The 20,104-nt window shown below is 40.5% G+C and overlaps 1 protein-coding gene across 1 annotated transcript in view; it reads left to right on the forward strand.

The window, feature by feature from the left end:
• The window catches only part of ATP8A1 (ATPase phospholipid transporting 8A1), a 211,479-nt gene extending 191,644 nt beyond the window's left edge, over nucleotides 1–19,835 (forward strand). Inside the window, exons 34-37 of the mRNA XM_081092781.1 lie at nucleotides 8,494–8,582; nucleotides 9,309–9,401; nucleotides 17,903–17,994; nucleotides 19,164–19,835. Of these exons, the coding sequence (XP_080948907.1) occupies nucleotides 8,494–8,582; nucleotides 9,309–9,401; nucleotides 17,903–17,994; nucleotides 19,164–19,261 (372 nt within the window). The 3' untranslated portion in view covers nucleotides 19,262–19,835. The remainder of the gene's footprint in view (nucleotides 1–8,493; nucleotides 8,583–9,308; nucleotides 9,402–17,902; nucleotides 17,995–19,163) is intronic.
• The last annotated feature ends 269 nt before the right edge of the window (nucleotides 19,836–20,104 follow it).

The following is a 20,104-nucleotide window of genomic DNA, read 5'->3' on the forward strand; positions in this document are numbered from 1 at the left end:
AAAGCTCATAATTGGACACAATTTTTGCAAGGAGTGGTCCAAAGCTGCTCTGTTTCAAACCCTCACTTATCCTCCCTAGCCATGTATCCTCCAAAGCAAGTTTATGGCATGTTTTTTTATGTTAAAAAAAAAAAAGTAACTACATTAAACAAGATAGGAGTTTATTTCTCTTTAGTGTAAAAGAAGTCCGGTGGAGGCACGCGGTCCAGGACTGGTGTGGCAGCTAAACATTCATGAAGGACTGGGTTTCTTCTCTCTTACCGCATCGCCAACCTTAGTGTACTTCCCCCTAGTCCAGAATGGCTGCTTAAGCTCTGACCATTTTTTTATAAATATATTTTATTGATTTCTTTTACAGAGAGGAAGGGAGAGGGATAGAGAGTTAGAAACATCGATGAGAGAGAAACATCGATCAGCTGCCTCCTGCACACCCCCTACTGGGGATGTGCCTGCAATCAAGGTACATGCCCTTGACCGGAATCGAACCTGGGACCCTTCAGTCCGCAGGCCGACACTCTATCTCCTGAGCCAAACCAGTTAGGACGAGCCCTCACCATTTTGCCAGCATTCCAGCCAGCAAGAAAGGAAGGAACTCTTTCTCATTGAGGCTCTTTCCTAGACATTGCCCACCACATTTCCACTTAAATCTCATTGACCAAAAGTAAGTCGCATGGCCACACCCAGCTGCAGCAAAAGAGCCAGCAGAATATAGTCTTTTGAGCTGGAGGACAAGGTGTCCAGCTAAAAATCAGGAAGTTGCATTTAAGAAGGGGAGAGGAGATATATTGGGAGGCAACTTGAAGTCTCTGACATGAAAGTAATCAAACAATTAATGCTTTATGAGATGGTTTTTAAGAAGATAGAATACAGCCCTGGCTGGTGTGGCTCAGTTGGCTAGAGCACCCTCCCGGAAGGTCAAGGGTTTGATACCCTGTCAGTGCACATACCTAGGTTGCAGGTTCAATCTTCGGTGGGGGGCGAGTATGAGAAGCAACAGATCGATGTTTCTCTCTATCTCTATCTCTCCCCCTTCCTCCCTCTCTTAAAAAAAAGGGGGGGGGGGGGCGGGGGGAGAAGATAGCATACAGAGCCATCGCAAAGTTATAAAAACTCATAAGAATAATAAAACAAGTAAACCTATTGAGCATTGAGGCAACTTACCCTATGTTATACATCTTATTCAGTATCATCATAATATTTTAAAATTATATTTCTCATATTAAAAAGAATATTTTGTTACTAATTCTCTACTACTTTTTCTGGTGTTTTAAGTTTTTTAAATAGCACAATAAAGAAGATTAAAATAAAACAAACAAAAAACACATTCTGTTCTTAATTATTTTTACTCCTCTGGAAACTGTAAATAAAGTTTAAATCCCCCGAAAATAAAGTTTCAGAGCCACACTTTTCCTAGTGCTCTTGATTCCTTTTTAGAAAGACTATTTTCTTTTGCATGTTCAGTATATATGGATATAGAGTCAATTTTTACTTTTTGTGAAAAAGTTAGCTTCTGATTGATCCAGGTCCCAAGTGGCCCTTCCTCTTTCAATCATTTGTTTTCTTGTTACTCCCTGCTGGAGGGTGGAGATTCAAACATCATTTCTTGCATCGCACAGCTAGATTGAATATTGGTTCGGAGTCCCAGGGGTGCCCAGCCCTCCTTCAGTCCCTCACCAGCAGAAATATCTAAGGGGAAAGAGCACATAAATGCTGTGATCTGGTATCTAATTTGCATATTTTCTAAGCTTGTCTTTGTTTGGAACAATTTGCATATTTTCTAAGATTGTGTGTGTTTGTTTGGGATAATTCAAGCCAAGGGTTTTCTTTGTCTCTGAGTAATCAAGAGCTTCTGGGAATAATTGCAAACATATTGGGGTTTATCTGAAACACCCTTCTCCTCAGTTATTTTCTGGGTGTTCTGCCTTGTCTGATTTTATGGAGAATGTCATTCATCCTTTATAAGAGCCCAACTCAAATCAGTTCAATTGAGATGTATGGAGTGCCTATGTGCCAGGACCTAGACAGGTTGTCAGTGGTGCAGAAGCTGAAAAAAGGGAGGTGTCCTGAGGAGCTTGAGTCTCATGGAGTCAACCAACAGATTAACAGGCAATTAGAACGGAAGATGCTAATTATGATCGGGGTGCACAGGGGATAGACAGCAGAGGAGAGGGCGCGCCCCCCAGGCTCCGGTTTGGATAGTCTGGAAAGGTTTCTTGGTGGTGCTATTCCCTGGGCTGGACGTGTGAGGAGGGCTTTCCCAGGAGAGAACAGATCCGAGCAGAGCAAGTTTGGGGTTTCCGATGTAGGGAATGTTTGGAGCTAGAACTGAAAAGTTACGCAAAGACCAGGTCCTAGAAAGTTACCTACAAATGTCATGAACATAATTACTGGAAGCCATAGCGGATGGCTTTTGGTTATGGAATGCACAGCATTCAAGAAAGTACCTGAGGCCACAGAATAAAGATTTGGATCAGAGGACGTGAGAAATAAATGCTAGTGGTGAACTGGTACAAGACCTTTTTTCTGTCCTGGCCATTCTACTTCCCTTCTCCTCACCCTACCCCACCCCCACAAAAATTATGTTACTTCCAGTTGTCATGCTTTCCCTGTTTCACTGAAATATATCTTTTGCGTGGCTGGTGTGACTCAGTGATTGAGCACTGACCTATAAACCAAGAGGTCACGGTTCAATTTGTGATCAGGGCATATGCAGGGAGGCAACCAAACAATTATTCTCTCTCATCGGTGATGTTTCCATTTCCGTCCCCTTCCTCTCTGAAATCAATAAAAATTTATTTTTTGTATTTATTTTGATTAATATGGAAGGAAGGGGGAGGTAGTTTAATATGCTTAAGCTTTGAATACATGCCACCCAGCTTTTTTAAAAGAAAGGACAAGCTACATTAGAAAAGGATAGTTAGGGAACTGGGTCAACCTCTTCTCCCCTCTCCCCGAATCACATAAATATCTAGTTAAAACTGCTCCCGGGATAACTCCGAACCAGAACACAGGAAAACCAATCAAACTGTAACCACCCCATCTCAGGAACATAGTCCCAAGGCTGTGGTATTTCAACTTTTAATCTCTCCAAACACTAGATTGTAAGAACTTATTTATTCAAACATTATTTATTGAACACCTGCTCTCAGTGGTTGAGGACTTGGGTTGTGAGAATGTATTTAGATTTACTTCTTCCTCTTACAGAGTTTAAGTATTACAGGAGCACAGAGGAGCAACTAGAAAGTGGGTGACAGGTGCCATCAAAATGAAAGCCTGAAGCAGGGTCAGCTGACCCAAGTCTAAGGAAGGAAGTGACATCCCATGGGAATATTTGGGAGCAACGCGGCGTCACAGATGCTAGGGCGCAAGGTTGAGAGTAAGCAGGGTCGAGTCCCAGGAACCGGAACACATTGCGAGATGGGCTGGCTTGAGAGATGATAGTGGGGAAGCAATCAGAGGTCAGGTAGGAAAGGTCTTGAGAGCATATTAAGGCCTTTGTACTCTATCCGACGGTGGCCTGAAGCCATCGAAAGGGTTTCATCCAAGAACCGCTCACATCTGATCTGCACTTTGGAACTATCCCTCTGGCTGCCGTGTGCCGCCGGCCTAGAAGCAGAGCAAAATGAGTCAGTAAGTCCAGAGAGGAGGCTGTTTGGAGGACAAGCAACTGTTGGTGCTGGGATCATGGCAGCAGGGTTGGCAGGAAGTAGATTTCAAAGACACTAGAGCACAACAGAACCTGGTGGTGCCTTGGATGTGGTGCAAGGCGACAGTTCAAGAGTAGAGCCCAGCTTCTGTCTTAGTCCCTGAAGCCATTCCCTGGACGGATGGCACAAAGGAAACGCAGGCCTAGGGGGAAGGCAGTGTGTTCCGTTTGGGACGTATCTGTTTGAAGGACCTGTGTGATGGTCAAGTTCACAGCTGGATAGTTGTGGTTGAAGTACAGGCAAGAGATTTAAGGCAGAGGGAGGGTTGTGACTGGTCCCTATATAGATAATAGAAATTGCCAACCTTCCTAGGAGGTGTTTACGTGATAACAGAAGGCTCCTGAGAGAATAGCAGGATAGTTTACCTTTCCCCTTTATTCAGACTCTTCCCAACAATCCGTTTTCTAATCATATTCTGTGAACAGCGTCACTAACAGCTTGGATAATGTTATCTTAGTGCAGGTACGTTTACCTAACCAGCCACATAGGGTCCTACTAGTTTTCACTAATGTTTTAGTGTTTTTAAAAAACCCACGATGAATATTTGCATTCCCCCAAATTAGTTCCACAGGGTGTTGGTAAGCAATGTGTGGGCAAAGTGCTCCAAGGTCCATCCATACATTTGGAAATCTTGCTTTAAAAAACGATGAAGTAGGGTTCTTTACTGTGATTTGCCAAAGCCTTAAATGTGCTACTCTGTGCTGGGCCTCTCCGCGAGGGTGTGGCTGGGGTTTGTATATACTTTTCCTAAACCCTGGGCCCTGGAACGCTTTTTAGAGGGGTGCTTTCAGGACTAGTCACCCCAGAAGGTTCATTGGTTACTAACCTACTTGTAAAAGCTGCCCCAGAGTGCAACATGTAGTTCCAGAAATTGCATTAGCGTGTAAACAGGAACGCACGTCCTGTCTTTGATACACGTTGTCCAACGCCTTTCCCTAAGGCGAGTACATTGCTGACGTGAATATAAATTGTCACAGCAACCTGTTTCACCAAACCCCTCTCACCTGTGACAGTGAATTTAAATCGGATCTCGTTTGGTTTGGTTTCTTTTCCAAGTTACTGATTACTTGCTGCTGCTGTTGTGAGCACCTTCTGAGGTCTTTTCCTACCTATTGGGGTCTGTAGTTGTTCTTATAAAAAAAAATTGGTCTATTTTTATAAGCAGATACTATTGCAGAATTTCATATACTATGGCAGTCATTCTTGTTTTTTTGCTTTTTAGTGATGTTCTTTTTGAATTTGTGATGCTTCTACATGTTTATGAATCAGTTCTCTTAAGCATTTATTTTTATAGCTTTCTCACTGTGTTTAAGCTAAGAAAGTCCATATATAAAACTGGAAACACTTAATAATCACTTCTTGGTTTTTTGTTGTTATTCACATTAACTTTTAGCCCCTCTGGAATTTATATTCATTTATCTTGCTGTCCTGCTCTCCCCTCCCCCCCCCCCCAAAAAAAACTGTTTTACAGCACTATATTCTAAATCATTTTTCCTTTCAAAATTAGTATGCCCATGCAGTCCTTTAATAATTTTTATGAAAAAAATTATCTCTGCTTCCTAAATTAGCAGATTGAGACGAATGGGAATTTATTAGTGGTTAGTTACTTTGGCCAGTGTCAGTCTTAAGGCAAGCATCTTTTATGATAATATGATGAAGCCACGACATTTCTAAGCTGACTTATACTTAATATGTGATTTTAAAAAAAGTCCTGCCTGAAGTCCATGGGAGAGACCTCTTGGAAGAACAGAAGACTGCGTGTTTAAAGATATTTGAAAATTAAAATGAAGAAAGAAAACATTTGTTACTCATCAGTGTCACTGATTAATGAAAGCAGCCACTTTACAAACATTATCAGGTTTAATTCTTCAGTCCACTGTGCAGCTGAGAAAAAGCAGAGACTTGGGCCCCTTCTCCCGCGTCTGGGAGCTGGGAAGGGCAGAGCCAGGGCCACTTCCAGGGCGGTCTGTCGCAGTTGGGGTCCACGGAGAGTGTCTTAGGGTCCCCAGGGCCTGCTGTTTGGAGAGCATCAGCTCTCTCTCCGAGAATGAGCCACAGCACAGCGCTCTGATCGTTACAGTGTAAAAGGGGCTGTAGGATTAAGAACGCTTTTGCTGAAGGTTTGTGGGCAGGTCGCACATTGAAATTCTTTCTACAAGACCGGACTTGGGGACCCTGAAGGTGAAGAAGGACGTGTTCCCCCGCGGTGGGAACATGTTGGTGCTCAGAAGGCCGGCCCCCCTTCTCTGGGCAAGCCCCTTGGCTTAGCTACATGCACCTGAGCTCGCGTCGTTTCCAGCGCCCTTGCTCTGCAAGTTCACGTGGAAATTTCGGAGCAGCTCCTGCTTCCTCGGCTGCGTCTGCGTCTTCAGGCCGCGCTGGTGCATTTTTGAAGCCCGATGTGCATGGAGGCAGCGGCTCTCTGCAGAGACAAGCGGTTGCTTGTCCCCGCGCAGGGCCTGTGCCCTCCAGTCACCGGCTTTGCGGCTCCCTGGACTGATCCCTTCTCAAGTCCCCTGGGAGCCACTTTTGTGGCCATTGCATTTGGTCTCACGGGGCCGCGGATGAAGGGGGGTGGGGGGTGGGGGGTAGGCTTGGCAGGGCCCACCGATCTCCCACGTTCGGAGCCATTTGCAAACTGCTCTGGGAGGGGGCGCGCGTCCAGCCCCGAACAGGCTGCTCCTGTTCCCCCCATTGTGTGCGGGCGTCGGCGCCTTTCCCCAGCTGACCTGAAAAGTTAGAGACAAAACTCGCTTCTCCAGTGGGAGGGGGGCGTTCCTGTACAGAAAGGAAGGAAATACCTCTGTGGGATTTTCCCCCCTCGCCATCCAAAAAATACAGAGCCTCTCTGTCTTCAATGCAAAGGCCGGCTTTAAATCTTTTAGGTTTGGATTAACTCTGCAAAAGGAGAAAAAAATCTGACAGGCTTTCAGATATGACGCAGAAAAACTTTTTTCCCCTCAATTCCTGTTGTTCCTGGGGAAAGCCAGAGGCTGTGGACTGAATGGGGGGCGCCCGTTACCATCACAATGGTCAGAATTAGCAGCCAGCGGGCTCCACCAGCTCTGTCTGCCTTTTCTATCAGCGGGCATTCAATCCAAGGTGGCAAAGGCAAGAATAAAGCGTTCTCCTCTGGCCCCCTCAATGAAAATAGGTATTTTCAGCGCCGTGACTTAGGAGCTTGAGTCTTACCTTTTCCCCCCAGAAGGAAAAAAGAAATGTAGGTTCTTTTACCGTCATCACCATCCTGAAAGGCTTCGTTCACTCCGAACAAAGCCCCCTGACTTGATAGACATTTCCTCTTACACAGTTATTGTTGGTTTTCACTATTGAGGATGTCAGCAAACATGTCGCAGATCATGTTTTGCTTATAAAATAAAGTGACTTTTATGTGAATATTTTTCATGTGGTTGGTGTCTAGAATATGGGTGCTGTTTCGTCGAAGCCACGTGGCAACATTGATTTTCTGATAATTTTGTAAGCGCATGTTTTTATTTTGACCGTATTCAGGGCTATTTGATCCTGTAAAGGGGGGAAAAAAAATCTTAGTATTCTTGAACCAACACTGCATCGTTAAGCCCGTGTTCATGTAGAAAAAAAATTTAAATAGCAGTTCCTGGTCTTCAGGTGAGAGTCAAAATGGATGGGTAATGTGAAACATAATTAGTAATCTTTCTGTTCTATAAGAATTGATTGGTTAGGGTTGTTTGTGTGTCATTGTGAAACTGCCTATAAGAATTAAACTCTAGATCATTTTTAATTCCTGAACCACACTTGGTTTAAAAAAAATTCTGTGTGATCTGTGTGATTTTTAGTAGAGTTTAAATGTACATGCATTCGTTGGCTACATTTTAATGAGGTTATAACAATATATTTGCTGCAAATTTACTCTTGGTAAACAAATAAGACTTGAAGTGAAACAAAATATTTATTTTGGCTTTATTGTATGGCAGTCCTTCCTTTTACGCTCTTTGTAATCGAATTATATTACAAAGGAATTTATATTATAATTGCAAATAACCAATAGAATTTATTAATTTGCATAGAATCATTCTTTTGCAACCCAGATGGCTCTGATATAGAAATTTGGGATTTGATACAAAAGAATGATTAAATTCTTTTTAATATGCTTTTGCTTGCATTTTTTATATACTAGATATTTGGTTTAAGTTTAGTAATAATAGAATATATCAAAACAAGTTACATAAATCTTGAAACAAAAATTAAGATTATTCTACATAATATCAGCTAAAAAGAGTAAACTTATTTTTATAGCTATCTTAACTTGATTATAACATATTCATTATTTATCTGTATAATTTTTTACTATCATGTCATATTTTATTTAAAAAATCATTAATTTTTATTTGAAAAATAGTAAATTTAGTTTCTAAGTAGGATTTATTTTACATGTTGTATTATAAGAGAATTTAATCCAGAATATATTTGAATTTACCCAAAAATATTTTTATATTATAAAGATATAAACCAAGGTCAAATGTATTCTAAGTATAAAAGAATGCCAAAGTTTATTACTCCATGTATTGACCACAATAAAAATCTCATAAAAATATGAAAAGACGAATGATAAAACTTTGCTATATTAGACACTCAATGGGGAAAAAAATAGATGTAGTAAATAACACATTTGGCTTTTGATTTCGGGTATTTCACAAGTTTAGAGTTATTATAGTATCCCCTCTTGCAGAATGAGATTCTTAAAATTATTTTGCTTCATGTCATATAAAAACTAAGCATGGATGACGCGTTTCTTGTGGTTCCCCAGGCAGCCATGCTGTTCAGTTCCGGCGTCTTTTGGACGGGCCTGTTATTCATCCCTGTGGCCTCTTTACTTCTTGATGTGGTGTACAAGGTGTAAGTACAGCACTCAGTTATGTGCATAAGAATACAGGTGTATGCGAACCCACACATTTCTCTACTTGTAACATCAGCTCCAGATGTGCAGTTTGCAGAATAGGAATTAGTAGTATTCGCTTATTCTGCATACATAAATAAAGAAGGAGTGATTGAGAAACTAGAAATCTAAATTAATTTACAAGACATAAAGCAGGCAGTTTCAGTTAATATTGGAGAGGACGTTTTTAGAAACCTGCCTGAAAAACCCAGTGAAGGTAGAAGAAAAATTCTGTCATCTCCAAACATACGTATATATGTTATTAGTGAACAATAGTTGTGAAGTAAAGTGTTTTGCTTGCCGAGTTATAAACATACATAAAATATAGAATGAAAGAGACTGGAACTTTCCTCATGTATGTCAAGGATCGTAAGTTTTAAAATGTCATCTCTTCCCACACACACACAAAAAAACGGTACCATGAAAGTTAGTTGCATGATGGTTACTTAATAACTATGAGAGTTTTAATGTTTAAACCTAATCCATTTAAGACTATTGTTTCTGTAATTATATTAGTGCTCAAAGTTACTGTCAATTTTTATATTCTATTGAAACACTGTTGTCCTCTGGTCACTGTTGTACTTAGAGGCGTGATAATAAAACCACTTTGTGAAGTCTTTGGTCTTCACACAAATATTTCCATGCAAACATTTTTTTTTTTTTTTTTTTTTTTTTTTTTTTTGCAGAATCAAGAGGACTGCTTTTAAAACATTAGTAGATGAAGTGCAGGAGCTGGAGGCAAAATCTCAAGACCCAGGAGCAGTCGTGCTTGGGAAAAGGTAATGCACACTGCATATGTTCTTTTCCAAGTGATTTTACATTGTTCTTTCAATAGTGATTGGAAATAAGTGGTAAAACTTATATTTTATCAGTTAACAAGGAACGGGCAGTGTTGTTGACAGATTTTGGAATCAGAGAGATGTGGATTCAAATCAGAGCTGCCATTTCACTAAACTGCGTGTGGCCTTTAGCCAAGTTGCTTAATGCTACTGGGCTTCAATTTACTCATCTATAAAATGGGGGTGATAATTCCTACCTCAGGGACTAGTTGTAAGAATTGAATAAAATATTATCAATAAGATCAACCAAAGGACTTTTATGCATGTATATAAGCCTAACCAATGGACACAGACACCAGGGGGGTGAGGGCATGGGGGGAGGGGATAATGGGGGGATAAGGACACATATGTAATACCTTAATCAATAAAGAAAAAAATGTTTAAAAAAATACTATCAATAAAGCAGATAGCTCAATGCCTGGTATACTCATTAAATAAATGGTAGTTATAAGCAATACTAGAGGCCTGGTGCACAATATTCATGCACTCGGGGAGGGGGGGGTCGCTCAGCCTGGCCTGCATCCTATAGCAGTCTGGGAGCCCTCGGGGGATGTCCCATGGGGAGTGGGCCTAAGCCACAGTCCAACATCCTTAGCACTGCTGCAGAGGCGGGAGAGGCTCCCACCACCAACACTGCGCTCGCCAGCCATAGCCCAGCTTGTGGCTGAGCGATGCTCCCTCTGTGGGAGCACACTGATCATCAGGGGGCAACTCCTGCGTTGAGCGTCTGCCCCCTGGTGGTCAGTGTGCATCATAGCGACCGGTTGTTCTGCTGTTTGGTCAATTTGCATATTACCCTTTTATTATATAGGATTGTGTTATGGAACTGAAGTTGGGGGGGGGGGGGAGAGACTTTTAGCTTCAAACAGCATCCATAATAAAAACAGTGGTTCTCAACCTTCTGGTTAAATACAGTTCCTCCTGTTGTGACCCAACCATAAAATTATTTTCGTTGCTACTTCATAACTGTAATGTTGCTACTGTTATGAATCGTAATGTAAATATTTGATATGCAGGATGGTCTTAGGCGACCCCTGTGAAAGGGCCATTTGACCGCCTAAGGGGTCGCGACCCATAGCTTGAGAACCGCTGAATTAGTATGCCATGAAAATCAGAGCCTGACTAGGGCAAAGTGCCCTGCAATTGCATATGTGGCTTGGTATGTGATTAGGAACTGATAGGCATGTATCATACATGAAAGGAGTTATGTACTCCAAGCCCTCTCCTCAGCACCACCACCTCAAAAACAGCAAGGTTAGAAAGCTAATCAAATGTACTAAATTGGCAAAGCATTGCAACAAGGAAATGAAAATGATTTGAAAGCAGTCTATAATGAACCCCAATCATGAAGGTAATGCCAGGTATTTTTCTCTCTTTCATCACACTAAAATAAGCTAACCCGTATGAAATATTTTGCTCTGATATGTGTCACCTTCTTGGTGATTCACTGTTGTTATTCTGCTTGACACAATGGAGTAAGTGTTAGGCTGGGAACATACGCTGAGGCCTTGGCTGCCAGCCCTCACTTGTTTGCATGAGGCCGAAGGGGCGCGTCACACACCAGCCTGCCTCTCTGAAGCTGCTCACACTGGTTTTCGTTGAGCACTTACTGCGTGCCAGGCGCTGCACTTACCCCCCCATGTCTACTGTCTCACTGAATCCCTATAACAGCCGCATACAATCCATCATCTGCATTTTCCCCAGATGGGGAAACTGAGGCTTAGGCTGTGTGCTCAAGGTCAGAAGTCAGAGAGCTGAGCTGTGAGCCACATCAATTGGTTCCCAAATCCCTGCTCCTAACCATGCACTGTTCTGCCTCCTGCTCAGGAACTGCGATAGAGCAACAAAAGCAGCCTCCGCTGGCCTGACAAAGCCCTTCACCTCTCTAAGTCAGTATCCCTGTGTATGCGATGGGGTGATAATACCTGTTGTCAAGCTTAGAGATAGTCTCCTCCCCCTCCACCTTCCCCTCCATCTCTGCCCTTCATCTAAAAATGTGCATCTATTCCATTGCATGGCATAAACAGTCCCTCAATCAATGTCTCCTCTCTCTCTCGCTCTAGCTATAAAAGGATGTGGTAAGAGTTCTAGTTCACACGATTGTGAATAAAACCATTTATGAACAATTGTTAGGGGAAGGCCACTGATGGTACTTGTTACTGCCCTCGGGAGTAAATTGCTCATATTTGTATGTCAATGAAACTTACATTGAGCCCCTTCACGTGGTATTTAGTTTTTGTGGTTTGTAGTTTATCAGTGACCCCAGGGTCTTCCCGCTAGGTGATAGTTGTGGGGATGGGGGGAGGAAACCTGTGAAAGGAGAAAAATCTCAATCATTGGGAAAGTCTTCATGCTGAACTTATTGCATTCCAGGCAGTTAAGGGATTATCAGATTGATTTTACTGCCACGATTATTTTAGAAATCTTGGACAATGATATCAATATCGAATTGTTTTAAGTCTGCTAATTTTATCTGCATTTTCAGAGGGGAAAAATTGGGATGTCTGTGTATTTTAGCGATATCAGACTTCCTTTAGTTCCAAAACACTGTGTTATCTTATGCCTCCGTGTCTTTGCTGTTCCCTTGTCTAGAAGCTGATACCCTTTCATAAACTGGGCAGTCCAATTCCTAGCTTTCAAAACCCAGATCAGATGTAATTACCTCAACTTTTCACAAATAACAATAATTCCCACTCTATCTCTATACTCTGTTTACTCTTATGTTTTTACATTGATTGTCTGTATTATAATGTATTTGTTTACTTATGTTGGTTTTCCCTACTGGATTGAACTCCTTGAAAGAGAGGCCCTTTATCTTAGTCTTTGCAAGGCAACACCTAGCATAGTACCAGGGACATAGTAGCACTCGATGAATATTTGGTGAATGGGTGAATGAATGGTCAAGAGACGGAAAGAAGGGAGGGGGGAGGGAGGGAGGGAGGGAGGGAGGGAGGGAGGGAAGGAGGAGTGGGTGAAAGGATAGAGTAGTAGGTGGTAAATAGATGTTTGACCTGTGAGTAGTTAATTAAAAATAGGATACATAAGAACATAGAGTTACATTGGTTACCCTTCCCAAATTAGTACTATCCAAAGTAATGATGGTTTACTTTTTTTGACATAGAATGATGCAATTCTTTATATATATATGTATATATATAAAATTTTATTTTATTTTTTATTGAATTCAGAGAAAGGAAGGGAGAGGGAGAGAGAGAGAGAGACAGAAACATCCATGATGAGAGAGAATCATGGATCGGCTGCCTCCTGTGTGCCCCACACTGGGGATCGAACCCGCAACCTGGGCATCTGCCCTTGACTGGAATCGAACCTAGGACCCTTCAGTCTGCAGGCTGACGCTCTGTCCACTAAGCCAAACTGGCTAGGGCAGAATGATGCAATTCTTAAGGAAGATTTTGTGAGTTGATCATCCCTAATTTTTTAAATTTTCAATAAGTGATGCTATGAAGTCAAGCTAAACATAAATGAAACTCTGGTAGAGAAACTATAACTTGTAGGCACTGTATCCAGATTAGTATTTGCAATAATTTATTTATCATCTTCCCTCATTGTCAAAAATTAAAACATCTTAGTTAAAATAATGAGTCTGTTTTAGAGGAAATAGTATGCTGCTTGCCAGCAAATTGGCTATATTCCAATTTTAAATCAAAATGGGGGTCAGGGAGGTATATTTCATCATCTTAACCATATTGCTTTTAAGCCTAAAATATTGGGAGAATCAATCCAAACCTCACTCCCGATAACGGTGTAGCCATGGCTAGTTATTTTTTATTAAGAAAATGACTTAAAAGCTGAGACCGTGTTCTTTGCTGTAACTTCTATGTGGACATGCTCTAACACTAGGGAGCGGAAGCATCTATAGTCCCCAAATCCAAAAACAAAACTTCAAAAATCCATTTTTTTCCATAGGTCCATAGCAAACATTTCCTGGAAAAACCTAAACCATTTGTTCTATAAATATGACATTAATAATGTTTATTTTTTCTATAATGTAAATGTTTATACATTTTGTAGCAGAAATATTAATTTTGGGGGCCTCTCGGATCCCACTTGAGGGTATTATATCTACAAGTTGTAACATCTTAGTTTCTCAAAAAATAAAGGAAATTCAAAACCAAAAGAATTAAAATAAGGGATTGTGGGCACTGGGTTCATTGGAGACAAGGCAGTTATTTTTGGATCTATTTTATGTGCATGTGAAGCAGTGCATCTATAGACAGGCAAATATGATAATAAGACTCATAATTTTTATATCTAACTGTAAACATTAACCAGCATATCATCATCAGCCGTTTTTAATAGAATTTTATCCAGGATCCTCAGGTCAATCCTCATTCACTGGCCCATTGCCTTTGTTTGGTCCAGAGCCTTATCCTTAAAGCAGCGGTTCTCAACCTGTGGGTCGCGACCCCTTTGGAAGTCGAACGACCCTTTCACAGGGGTCGCCTAAGACCATCGGAAAACACATATATAATTACATATTGTTTTTGTGATTAATCACTATGCTTTAATTATGCTCAATTTGTAACAATGAAATTGAGGGTCACCACAACATGAGGAACTGTATTAAAGGGTCGCGCCATTAGGAAGGTTGAGAACCACTGCCTTAAAGGGTAGGGAAGTATGGATGTCAGGTAATTTGGTCATGTGGATGGTGATGGGGGTCTCGCCCAGCCTTTCCCTGAATTGTTTATCTTAACAAAAAGCAATAATGACATTGTCCAAGAACTAAGAGAAAAGAAGCGGTATTTCTCAGTTGTCATGCTGGATTTTATGTGCGTTATATAAATTTCTAGGGGTTTAGGATAAGCAGACAAATGCTTTCCCTGGCCTACTCATCACTGTGACAATGGTTCTGTCCAGCACTGGTAGAGGAAAGTGACCATACAAGAAAATGCTCTCTCCTCCAGAGCAGAGATTAGGCCTGTTACGTTCATTGTTTATCTCTCCACCACCACCTCGTACAGACAGCTGTCGCGTGCTACACACTTGAGCATTCAATCAATGAAGGGTTATTATTTACTTTCCTGAGGAGATCCATTTTAATGACCCAACCAAAATAGCTTGGCAACCCAACATAAAGACAAATGCATATTTACCTCTCTCAAAAGATTATTGAAAATACTTCATGACGTTCCAGGATAGTAAATGGGTTTACCTATACTTTTTTTAAATATATATTTATTGATTTCAGAGAGGAAGGGAGAGGGAGGGAGAGGTCAAAACATCAATGATGAGAGAGAGTCATTGATTGGCTGCACACCCCCACCAGGAACGGAGCCCACAACCCGGGCATGCGCCCTGACCAGGAATCGAACCCAGGACCCTTCAGTCCACAGGCCAATGCTTTATCCACTGAGCCAAACCGTCTAGGGCTACCTATACTGTTTTAGTGTTTCTAAATGAAGTATTATTTTAAAACATGGTATCATTCCACCTCACCTCCATCAGATATCCAAGTTGCAAAATTTTAGTGGGTTTGAAAATAAGGTAACAATATTTAAGTGGTAGTTGTTGTGTATGTAATTGCAATAAACAAATTTAAAATTTGCATAACTTGGCATGTATATGAAAGACTATACAAATTGAGGAGAATCACTAAGAATTGTGAAGAAGATGCAGTTTTTAAGGAGAAGGAATCCTACTCACTCTTCTCGCACTATGTTTAGCTGTTCAACAAAACTGAACTTTTAACACAACTATTAATGGTTAGCATGTTACCAGCATATTTTATAATGTGACTTGATAGTAATATCAGTACCCATAAACATCAATGGCACAAAATGGCATAATTTTGACCTGATGAGTAGTTCTCTAATTAAGGTAAAATAAGACTAGAGAAAATTGTAAACACAAATCATCATCACTTACTATTTATTAAGCACCCTCCTGTGAATGGCATTTCTATTCTCTAGAAGCGACTCTGCTCTATAAGAAGTAATAGTAGGTGGCTAAAGCAGAAAACACACAAAACTCATAGCTACTAAGGAAGTGGAGTGTGAGCATTATAAATGAAGCACGTGTAGTCGTAGACATCTCCTGTTAAATTAGTGTTGAATAAAAACCAAGGCATCTTTTATTTTGTTATCTCTGTTCTAGTTGATTTTATATATTTTAATTGATGAGAGAGAGAGAGAGAGAGAAACATCGATGATGAGAGAATCATTGATCAGCTGCCTCCTGCATGCCCCCTACTAGGGATAGAGCCCACGTCCCAGGCATGTGCCCTGACCGGGAATCAAAGCATGGCCTCTTGGTTCAGGGGTCCACACTCAACCACTGAGCCACACCAGCCAGGCTAGAGGCTAGTTGATTTTTATAACTTCTGGGGATCTGGCAAGTGGTGAGGGGAGTAGCATTTGTTGAGTGCCAGTCACGGTGCTGGAAACTATACCATTCACTGAATCCTCAGTCAGCCTAGGGTTAGAGCTTGTCCTCTTATGCATGAGATGGCCGAGAGGGTTTGCCTACGGGGCCCGGCTAATTCATAAGAGACTCAGAATTAAACCAAAGTAGGACGGCAGAGCCCATGCTCTGTCCAGGCGATGAGCTCCTTCCCCAGGAAAGACTTTCTTAGTGTTTTTTTTTTTTTAACACTAGACATTAGCTTTATATATAACCGCTGAGTGAAATTCAGCGTTGCCTTGTTTGAAATGTTACTAAACATTTTCTTATATGTGTGAGTTGCCATAATGTGAAAGTCAAAACTCTCATGTCCGCCTTCTTAACACTTTGATGTTGTAACGTGAAAGCATTATGCATTTAGAAAGGCCAGCCTGAGACCTGGAAAATGTATTTGGGGGGAAAGCTGCTATATAATGATACATTACCATCCCCTAGTCTTCTGTAGTCATTTCCATTTTACTTCCCAGCGCCCCAGCCGGCCAGGCTCTGCTAACAAAATCAGACCACCTGCTGCTCAAGCTGCCCACTTCCCCAAAGCAGTTACATATTTCAGTGTCCCTCAGGGTCCCCGGCTCTGTAATGTTAGATCATTTTAAAATGGAGTAAGAAAAGTGGCTGTAAAAACGGCCCCTTTTCCCTTATCTGTTTATTTCACTGGCAAAAGCAAGTTCTACAAATATTTGCAAAACCACTGGAGCTTTAGATGAATTAGCTTTCTTGCCTTAATGTAGCTAATTCCCAGTGACAATAAAGTATGTCTAATAAGTACCAGTTAACATCCCTAGACTTTAAAAAATATGTGTGGAAGATTACTACAAATGTCAACATTTCTAAATATTTTACTTCAGCAAAAGCCTAAATATTTGTGTAATTACAAGTTCATTTTGCAGAGGATCCGTGTGTTTTTTTTCTTTTACATATGATTAAAAATTGTTCCATTTCAGGGTCTCAAAATAATTGGCAAAATACTGAACTAACATAACTTACAGCAATTTAGCTGAAGCTTTTATAGTGGGGAAAATGCAAGATGGAAAATTTTCAACTGAGTTCGTTCCAGTGATTAAAACAAAATTGTATAAACATTTACTGCAACGCATATAGATTTCTTATTAGCTCTTCATGCTTATTATGTTCTTTGATAGCAAAGCAAAGTTTTATAAATCAACCAATGGAGCAATGGCGTGATTGGGAGGATTGATGAAGTTTCAAAGGGCATTTCAGGATTATCATTCAAATTCATGTATTCAACCAATATTTGACTTCCCTACTATGTAAGACAGTTCTCTGTGTATTGGGGGGAGGGGGAAACTGATGCATTATTTCATGCAGTGTCCTCTTAGAAGTTACATAATTAATCATATGAATTTGTTCCTGTAGAAAAGACTATTCTAAACGTTTATTGAAAAATGAATCTTTTCTTGTCATTTTACCTACTATAATTATTTTCTGAAGACAATTCTTTTATTTTAAAATGAAACTAAGTGACACATTTTATATTGTATCAGAGGTAGTGGAATTTTCCTAATTAAGTAGTCTAAGAAATTTCTTCTTTGTGTAATTTCCAGGATTTCTTTGTATAATTAAAAAAGTATATTGCATACCAAAATATGCTCAAAGTAGGAAAAAGCTATAATAATAATTAATTATTGTAATTCTAAAACACTGCTGTGCTTCAAATATACATAGTAAGTCAACTAAGATTTTAGCAGCAAATAAACTATTGGAAGATTTTTTTATTTTTTATTAATTGTATTGCGCAGGTTGTATATTTCCGTTTGACTTAAATATAACTGGGAGGTGGGGAAATCTTTTGACTGGATTATTGGGGACAAAATAGTCTTCTATCTAAACTCCTGAAATCTCATTAGCTGAGAAAATGGGGGTAATAAAGAAATCACTAGACCACAGATTTCTCAGGCAATCTTTTGTGTAAGCCTAAGACTCTGGTGGTCCTGCGGGCACACTGGGGTCTCCGCCGAGCTGGTCATTCATTTCACACGTTTGCACCTGCTCCGCAGCCTCACAGAGAGGGCACAACTGCTCAAGAACGTCTTTAAGAAGAACCACGTAAACTTGTACCGGTCCGAGTCGCTGCAACAAAACCTGCTCCGTAAGTATTTGAGTCCTTTTTTTTTTTCTTTTTTTTTTTTTTAATTCTGCCATTACTTCATAGCATTCATGAGAACAGTATTTTGACTTTAGGGACATTTAACTATTTAAAAGTAGCACCTACAACAACTTTTGCATATTTGGCAACATGTTCTGTAAATAACAAATGTTTAGAGAATCCTTTGACCTCAACCATCTCACTTTGAGCAGAAAAGACGGAGCACTTTAAAATCTTGCTGCTTTCATTTAAAGAAAAATAATATTTCCACATGCCCCTTGCTTCCTTAAATCTTAAAAGGAACCAGTAAAATAAATCTTAACTCTTAAAAGCTCTCTCTGTATTGTTATCTTTTCTACTTGAATAACTTTGCAATAGCCTTTTCAGCTTTCATGCAGAACAATGAAACATATATATTCCCCTTCAAAAATATTTATGTACATTTGGAGTTGTAAGAAATTACTAGGTATCATGCCCTCTTAACATTTCAAAAGAATATAATATATAAAACCCTGTAGTAAATGTATTTATGTTAGTCATATATCTCGTTTCATGTTGTTTCCACATATAATTTATTTTTATTTATATACACTCATATTGAATGCTTTTGCTCTTTATACTTCAAGAGATGTGATCCCCTGGGGAGCCATGTCTCATCCATGTGCCCCCACCAGCCCTGTTGGGGCTTGAATGAGTTTATTTGTAGTTGCCCAAAGCCAAGCAGAATATTGTCTGAGGGAGAGACCATTTTTCCACCATTCGTAGTTATATGTGCTTATCGCCTCTCCACTTTCATTCTTCCTTCCCTCTCAGCCACCTAATTTATGTGGACATACAAGTGCCCTCTTGACTGGGCTCCCCTATCCCTCTGGAAGTCAGGAAGCAAAAATTAGAGGGGTTGAACCTGAGATGCTGAACGGAGAATTGAGAGTGCCCGCTCATTCATCTAGGGAGAGAACTCAGAGACGCTAAGCCCGGCATCCGTCCCAGTCCACATGTAGCTCCTGAGTCTCTGTCCTTTCCCAACATTAAAAATTAGTGTCATCATGCTTTTAAAGGGGGGAGGGACGCATTAGTTCGCCCAGTTAGAAAATGAGCACTCAGAACTCAGACTAACAAGAGATTTCCAGTGACTTCATGATGATCGTTTCTCTTTTATCTTTAACTTCCAGACGGGTATGCTTTCTCTCAAGATGAAAATGGAATCGTCTCACAGTCAGAAGTGATTAGGGCCTATGATACCACAAAGCAGAGACCTGATGAATGGTGATGGGGAGGGGCGCCCGGCAGGCTCGCCGTGTCGCTGAGGAGGACTCCCAGGTCTTCACCGGAATCTGCTGACCAATTGCAGCCTGGTCCAGGGAGGTGAAAGGTGGATCTGAGCTCATGTCGTTGATTGACATTCAGATTCATGTACATTTTAGACATAAGCACTGTGCGATCTACTGTAACACCATCTCTTTCAGATTTTTTAAAGTCTTTGCTAAGTCTTTGTAAAGAGAAATTGAAAACGACCTTGTATTTTGCCAGGAGTGCTTTCTTACACTGAGAATAGATCAGTATTCTTAAGCCGTTCTTGTGGGGCTGTACCTGACAATTTATTGGTTATACCACAAAGCGACCAACCATTAAAAAAACTCTAAAATGGTAATAAATGAGAGAGGCTCTTGATATCCAGACTTAGATTTCAGAATATGTTGGGGGGGGAAAGCCAGCATTCTTAAGGAACTGACTCACCTTACTGAACAAAATTTCTAAACAAGACATTAATAAGTGTTTGTGTCAAAAATTGTCTCGATACGTGTTTGCCAAAGACGTTCAATAAATGTATTTCTCACTCAGTAGTCATGTGCCCAGAAATTTGAGAGTTTACCTCCAGTCCTGCTATAAGATCTGCATGCTCGACTTTTCAAATCTAAGAGTGATCTGCAAAAATGAGTATTTCAAGGCACTTGCTACTAAAATCTGTGATGTTGCACCTTTGGCCTTACAAATGCTTTTTTCTCGTCTGTCTTGTGTATTTGTTCCGTTAGAGGGCACGCGTGGTAATGTGACTCTTGTCGTTACAATACTGATTTCTACAACTGTGTTTATGTCTCAGTCCTTTCTAATG

Source organism: Myotis nattereri (assembly GCF_964212035.1).
Source record: "Myotis nattereri genome assembly, chromosome: 1".
NCBI lineage: Eukaryota > Metazoa > Chordata > Mammalia > Chiroptera > Vespertilionidae > Myotis > Myotis nattereri.